The sequence below is a fragment of the Chiloscyllium plagiosum genome, unplaced genomic scaffold, assembly GCF_037043375.1.
Source record: "Chiloscyllium plagiosum isolate Xiang-an unplaced genomic scaffold, Cpla_swu_hap1 HiC_scaffold_5, whole genome shotgun sequence".
Classification (NCBI taxonomy): domain Eukaryota; kingdom Metazoa; phylum Chordata; class Chondrichthyes; order Orectolobiformes; family Hemiscylliidae; genus Chiloscyllium; species Chiloscyllium plagiosum.
The window spans coordinates 107,347,520-107,355,406 of NW_028270143.1; the positions used below are offsets into that span (position 1 = coordinate 107,347,520).

The 7,887-nt window shown below is 40.6% G+C and overlaps 1 protein-coding gene across 6 annotated transcripts in view; it reads right to left on the reverse strand.

Annotated features, from left to right (window-relative positions):
• Positions 1 to 7,605, reverse strand: part of dync2i1 (dynein 2 intermediate chain 1) — a 106,787-nt gene extending 99,182 nt beyond the window's left edge. For 5 of the 6 annotated variants that reach the window (XM_043690684.2, XM_043690685.2, XM_043690683.2 and 2 more), the window contains exon 1: positions 7,500 to 7,601. In XM_043690684.2, the coding sequence (XP_043546619.1) occupies positions 7,500 to 7,514 (15 nt within the window). In that variant the 5' untranslated portion in view covers positions 7,515 to 7,601. Of the gene's footprint in view, positions 1 to 7,499 lie in introns of all 6 variants that reach the window. The other variant, XM_087987556.1, reaches the window with a different exon arrangement.
• Between the last annotated feature and the right edge of the window lie 282 nt (positions 7,606 to 7,887).

Below are 7,887 nucleotides of genomic sequence, written 5' to 3' on the forward strand. Positions count from 1 at the left end.
TTTTTGTAGGATATCTGGGGCCCACTTGAAAAAGACATGCAATTACATGCTTCCTTAACCAATCAGGATAAAAGAATAGTCAATGGAGAGAGTTGAGTCTGACCAGAAAATCCAAGTTTGCATCACAAATTATGAATAATGAGTTCCAAGGAAGGGTCACTGGATCAGAAACATTCACTATGATTTCTCACCACAAATGCTGCCAGGCCTGTTGAGCTTTTTCAACAATTTTTTTGTTGTTGATAATGAAGTTAATGTTATTTTAGGTACAGAAAACAAAAGAAAGAAAACTAAGTTATTTTAACAGCAAGGAACGAGGCAAAGAAAAGTTTTTAAAAATTAGCTTCCATTCTTTAAAATCTCCAGTGATCGAGATCTGAAGGAATAAGACCCCTGACTGATTAAAGTTAACTTCCAGTGAGCACTATCATGTTCTTACCTAAATAACAAGGACCCATGAGTATCACCATAACTTTCATCGTAAATTCTTATCCAAAGAAAGATTGGGTAATCACAGATTGTATTTACTTAAACAATAAACCCTGTGGTTAAAATAAGTAAAGCATTAAACACTGCTTCACCCTAGCAGTAGAGTAACAAATTGTGATTTGTATAAAATAACATTCCTTTCACCAAAAGATCAGCTAATTTAAAACGGTATGCCAATTCTTATTTTCATTGTCACTTGTAACCAAGTTGCTGTCACTATGCAAAGGAAACATTCATCCAGGCCAATTTGAAAATTTCTTTGACTCAATAGTCAGGGAGGTACAACAATAGTTGTTAAAGACGAAATTTCTTATGAATACCTTCATGCCGAGCAGGGAGACTTTTATTCTAGGAGGAGAAAGTGAGGTCTGCAGATGCTGGAGATCAGAGCTGAAAATGTGTTGCCGGAAAAGCACAGCAGGTCAGGCAGCATTCAGGATAACAGGAGAATCGACGTTTCGGGCATGATTCCTGAAGAAGGGCTTATGCCCGAAACGTCGATTCTCCTGTTCCCTGGATGCTGCCAGACCTGCTGTGCTTTTCCAGCAACACATTTTCAGACTTTTATTCTAGACAGTCATCACTTAGTTCAGTAGATTCTCAAATTACCAGTTCAAAGAACAACCATTTATCAACACATTATACCAATTTCATCACCAAAATAATATTGTCACATTAGCAAAGTACATTGCTAACAACTGATATCTCACATGATGTTGCATAAATAAAACACTGCTGAAAATTAAATCCTGGAGATGTTGGTTAAAATGAAGTGAACACTCAAATCATGAATCCATGTAATTGGTTACTTATTAAGTTAATGTACTATAGCACAGTTAGACAGCCAAGAAATGACTCATCAAACTCACAATTCACTTATTCATTGTTAATATTTTAAACAATCTGGAAACAAAAATATGACGAAATTTGTATAATTATTAATTTTATTGATAAAGTTCATAGTTTTCACAAAAATAAAACTGTTATTGGTATGACTCCAACCAGTGCACAGATTTTCCTGATTGCCATTGACACCAATTTTGCTCGGGGTCCTTGATGTCATATTAAATCAAATGTTGCCTTGATGTCAAAGTGCAGCCATTCATCCAGGGAGTACAACTCTTTCATCTATGTTTGGATCAAGGGTATAATGAACTTGGAAGCTGAGTGGCCCTGAAGTAACCCAAAGTGAGTGCCAGTGAGCAAGTTAGTACTCTGGAAGAGATGTTCGATAGTACAGTCAACAACTCCTCTCACTATGCTGATCATTGCAGGTAGACCTATTAGGCAGTAACTGGTCAAGTTGGTTTACCCTGCTTTGACAGGACTTACATGGTCAATTTTTCACATTGTCGTCAGGTGGATGCTTGTGTTAGACCTTTACTGGAACAACTCAGGTAGGGAAACACCTCACTCGACAGCCATCTTCAGTACCATCAGTGCAATGCTGTCTGGACCCATAGCCTTTGCAATATCTGGTGCTTCCAGCCATTTCTCAGAAGGAGATTAAGGTAGATTATCCATTCTTCACTCTGGTTGCAGATTGCCATTAATACTTTAGTCTTACCTCTTATACTGATGTGCTTGTTTTGCCCATTATTGAGGGTGCGAATATTTGTAGAGCATCCGGCTCTTCTGCTTTGTTGAATTGTCACCACCATTCATGATTGGATATGGTTGGACTGTTGAGCTTAGATTTGAAGCACAGGACGTGGGGCCACATAGCACCATGCAATGGACTGAGCTTCAGCAGTTCAGCATGAAAGTAGGCACGTGACTCCAGGTTTTAATCCAACAGGTTTACCACTTCACATGAAGGAGTAGCATTCCAAAAGCTTGTGATTTCAAGTAAACCTGTTGGACTATAACCTGGTGTTGTGACTTCTGACTTTGTCCACCCCAGTCCAACACCAGCAACTTCACATCACAGCATGAAAGCAATCGTGTGTTTTCGCTTCACCGAGGTGACAGCTCATTTTTACTGGTGCTACATGTGGCTTGCCTTCCTGCACTCGTCACTGAATCAGTTATTGCCCCAACTTGATGGTGATGATAGAATGGAGATATGCTAGCCATTAGGTTATAAATTGTGAAAGATATAAAGAAAGAGATACAAAGAACAGTCGAGCACGTGTCCTTTGGCCCTTCAAGATTGTGCTAACACATTATACCTTTCTAAACTAAAATCAGTTTGCCTCCAAGCTGTAATTTTCTAAACTGCATACATTTTCAAATCTTGCATCATTGCATTTGCCTACAGTTCATGAACAAAGCTACAAATTAAACAAGCTTTTCCAGGCAATATCCATCAGGATAATGCTCTGAACTGATATTAAATTTTCATTCAATTAAAATGATGTATCCTATTTATAAATATATAATAAGTCATCAGATTTTTCAATGCTCACCACATCAATTAGATGTAAAACATCACATTCCTAAAGCTTGACAGATGCTAACTCAGAAGGTGAACAAACAAAAGACTTCAAAACCACCTCTGGGTTTCCCGGAAAACTTCCTGGAAATTATTCCCCCAAAATAATTCTGCATATCATGCACTGCAACTCATGGCCTATCGAAAGATACACAAGTCTTCCAAGCTCTCTGTGGAACATATGGGGAAACTGCAACATAGTGGTAATGTCATTAGGCTAGTAATCCAGAGGTAATGCTCTGGGGAGACAAGTTAAAATACCACAATGGTAGCTGGTTGTGGAACCAATTAGCTCTATCACTTGCTGCTTAGGATATTTGGTACACAAGTAGTCCTGCGTTGTAGCTTCATTAGGCTAATACTTCAATTTCAGGTGTACCTTCCTGCACTCCTCATTGAACCAGGGTCGATTCCCTGGCTTGATGACAATGGAAGGGTGGGGGACAATTTACCAGGCCATAAGTTTACAGATTATGTTGAAGTACAATTCTGCTGCTACTGATTGCCCACAACATCTCATGGTTACCCAGTCTTGAGTTGCTAGATCTGTTCAAAGTCATAGTTATAGAATGGAGGGTATCTTCAATATGAAGACAAGACTTTGTTCATTAACGATTGCACAGTGGTCACTCTGACCAATAGTGTCACGGACAGATGCATCCCTGATTGGGCAGGCTGATAGGTGGTAGAATTCTTAAACTGTAATGAGAGCTTTTTAAGTCAATTGTAGAAAGTTCAAATGAGACAGGCTAGTGCTGTCATGGAATCATAGAATTGAACCCCTACAGTGTGCAAGCAGGCTATTTGGCCCTTCGAGTCCTTCACCAACCCTCCAAAGAACATCCTACCCAGACCCATCTCCTACCCTGTACCTGTAATCCTGCATTTCCCATGGCTAACTCACCTAACCTACACATTCCTAGATTCTATGGGCAATTCACCATGGCCAATCCATTGAACCTGCACATCTTTGGACTGTGGGAGGAAACCAAACCATCTGGAGTAAACCCACACATACACAGGGAGAATGTGCAAACTCCACACATTCTCCACCAAAGGCTGGAATCAAACTCAGGTACCTTGCATTGTAGGCTGCAGTTCTAACCACTGAGCCACCATGCCAATCCCTCCTGTCGTTGGTCAAGGACTGTTTTTGACATAAAGGACAAAGATAAATCAGAAATACAAGCTTTGAATTGGGAGAAGGGTGATTTTACGGTAACACATAATCTGGTCAAAGTGGATTACTTCTTTTAGGAAACTCTCTATCAGAGCAGGGGAAATCTTTCAAAAAGGCATAGTGAAAGTGCAGGGCCAACATATTCTTATGAAGGTGGTGAAAAGTGGAACCAAATATTCCAAGAACCTTGTATATTGAGCAATGGATAGGATTTGATCACAAAAAAAAGGAAGCTTATGGTAGATACAGAGGGCTCAGAATAACAAAAGCCCTGGAGAAGTACAGAAAGTGCAGAGTTTACTTGTAAGATGAAATAGGAAAATAAACAAGGGACATGAAGAAACAATGACAGGTAAAATTAAGGAAAATCCAAAGACATTTTATAAGTATGTTAAGGGAAAGAGGATAGTCAGCAAAAGACTAGGGCCCATTAATGATCTAAATGGCAAACTGTGGATGGAGGCAAAATACATAGGTGAATTGCATCTGTATTCATTACATCTGCATAATAAAGAAGAACTATGTTAGTATTAAAATCAGAAAAGAACTGTGATATACTTGAACAAATTATAATTGAGAAGGAGGTGGATTCCGCAATTTTGGGTGGGCCTAAAATTGAATAAATCCTCAGATCCAGATGAAATATATAACCGGCTAATCTGGGAGACAGGCAAGGAGAATGAAGGAGATCGGACAGTAATTTTCAAATTCTATTTCAAATATGGCTCTGTTGTTCAAGAGAGTGGAAGGAATAAAACACAGAACAATAGGCCAATGAGTATAACATCAGTGATACTGAAATTATTGGAAAAAAAACTGAAGAACAGAACTAATCTCCACTTGGAGAGGCAAGGGGTTCATCAAGGAAAGTCAGCATTGCTTTGTCAATGAGAGATCATGTTTAACAGGTTTGAGTGAATTTTTCAAGAAGGTGAGTAGATATCTGGATCTCAATAAGACTTTTGCCAAAGTCTTGCATGAGAGGGAACAGCCCAAGTGATCAAGGGCAAATTTAGCAAACAGGATAGAAAATTATCTTAGCAACAGGGGCCAAAGTGAAATGGTCAAAAGTTCCTTAAAACATTGGAAGCCTGTTTCCAGTGACACACTATATGGTTCAGTGATGGGTTCCTTGCTCTTTGTAGTGTATGTTAATGATTGAGAGGTAATGCAAGAGGTTTGATCAGTACATTCAATAATGACACAAAAATCGGTGGTGTGGTGAACTGTGAGAAGGAAACTGCAGAATAATATGTTTGGGGTGGTCGGCAGGCAAAGCAACAGCAAATGTAATTTAACTCTGAAGAGAGTAAAGTAATTTTTTAGGACTAACAAGGTAAGGAAGTCACAAATGGTAGGACACTAGGAGGCATAGAGGATCAGAGAGACCTTCATGTCCTTTAAAGCAACAGGACAGATAGGTAATATGGTAAAGGCAGCATGTGGGATACATGCCTTTATTATCTGTGACACTGAATACAACAGCAAGGAAATTATGATGAGGCTACATATTATATTGATTATGCCACATCTGGAGTACTGTGTGCTGTTTTGGTTGCACAAGAAAGGGTGCAGTGGAGATTCACCAGGATGTTTTCTGGACTGGAGCGATATTCGTTAGACTGGAGTTGTTCTCCTTAGAACAGAAAAGATGGAGGGAGGACCTAATTCAGATTTCCTAAATTGTGAGGGGCATATTTGGGTAGAGAGGAAGAAATGTATTCACTTAATGGAGGGATGAATAACTAGGGAGCAGTTTTAAGTTAAAGGACGGGAGATTTAGGTAGGACTGGAGGAAGAATGTTTTCAAGCAGAATCTGGTAAGTATCTGTAACTCTCTGCCAAATTGAAAGGCAGAGAGTTCCAGATTTCTAGACAGAAATCGCACAACATTTAAGTAGTATTTAGATGATCACTTGAAGCATTCTAGATATGGGCCAAGAGTTGGGAATTGGGGTTATAGTAAAATCATAGAGTCATACAGCATGAAAATGGACCCTTCAGTCCAATCAGTCCATGACGACCATAATGTAAAACTAAAACTAGTCTCATCTACCTACACACAGCTCATATCACTCCAAGATTTCATATTCACATATTTATCCAAATGTTGATTCTCCTGCTCCTCAGATGCTGCCTGACCTGCTGTGCTTTTCCAGCACCACACTCTCAACACTATCCAAGGCCCTACATTTAATTGTGTAAGTCTTAACTTTGTTTGTTTTCCCAAAATGCTATATCTCGCATTTATCCAAAGAAAGTCCATCTGCCATTCTATAGCCCATTAACTCAACTGATCAAGATGTCTTTATAATACAAGATAACCTTTTTCACTGTCCACTTTACCACCAATTTTGGTGTCATCCACAATCTTACTAATTATGCCTTCTATATTCACATCTAAATCATTTGTACAAATGACAAACAAAAGCAGACCCAGTGCTGATTCCTGTGGAACACCATTGGTCACAGGCTTCCACTATCGTTCTCTATCTCCTGCTGTTAAGCCAACTTTGTGTCCTACTGGCAAGCTCACTCTGAATCCTATGCAATGTAACTTTACTCGTATAAGTTAAAAATCACACAACACCAGGTTAAAGTCCAACAGGTTTATTTGGAAACACTAGCTTTCGGAGCACTGTTCCCAAATAAACCTATTGGCCTATAACCTGGTGCTGTGTGATTTTTAACTTTGTCCACCCCAGTCCAACACCGGCACCTCCACATCTTTACTAGTCTACATTGCAGAACTTTTGTCAAAGGCTTTACCAAACTCCAAGTAAATAATTGAGTTGGGGGGGGGGGGGGGGGGGGAGGAAGCACAGCAGGTCAGGCAGCATCGGAGGAGCAGGAAAATTAACATTTCGGGCAGGAGCCCTTCATCAGATTCCTGCCTGTCTGACCTGCTGTGCTTTTCCAGCACCATTCTAATCTTGACTCTGATCTTCAGCATCTGCAGTCCTCACTTTCGTCCAAGTAAATAGTGTCTACCTATGTGCCCTTATCAATCCTCTTGGTTCCTTCCTCAGAAAACTCAATCACGTTTGACAGCCATGATTTCCCCCGCACAAAGCCATACTGACTATCCTTAATCAGTCCTTGTCTCTCCAAATGCATATAAATCCTATCTTGCAGGATCATTTCTCACAAATTACCCACCACCGAAGTTGGACTCACAGGTCTACAGTATAGCTAGGTTACTGGATGAACTGCACGGACACGATGACCCCAAGAGCCTAATTCTGTCCTGGACAAGCATTGTGACATTTCTGAACCCCTTCGCTCCCGAGTTTTTTGTCTGAGCCCCCCCGTTCAAAGCTTCTTCCCAAATCTCCAAGACTCGTTCCGTTACAATTCAAGCACCTTTTCTCCCCACCCTTTGTTGTTTAATCTTACCTTGCTGGACTTCATGGTGCCAGCGGGCGGCGTTACTATGGCGTGCCCGCGGATCTCTGGTTACCAAGGAGCCGCCATTTTGGTTCCGGGAGAAACATTCGAAACAGCGCTTGCGCCGATCGGGCCTGCAACCATGGCGACTGGGTCGGGCCCTATTGTGAAACCATGGCAACCGCGGCACGAATGCCCCCCCCCACGCCCCGCCCCAAACACTGGGTTCAGCCAATCCGGTAGCGGGCTGGCTTCGTTGGACGTCATCACTTCAGCCAGTGGTCTTAAAGTGATTTATCTGGAGTGCCTGTCAGATGCTGAATATCTGAAAAAATACACTAAAATAATGATATCCACACCGACTCAGGGAACGTTCTTTATTATGGATATTACCTGA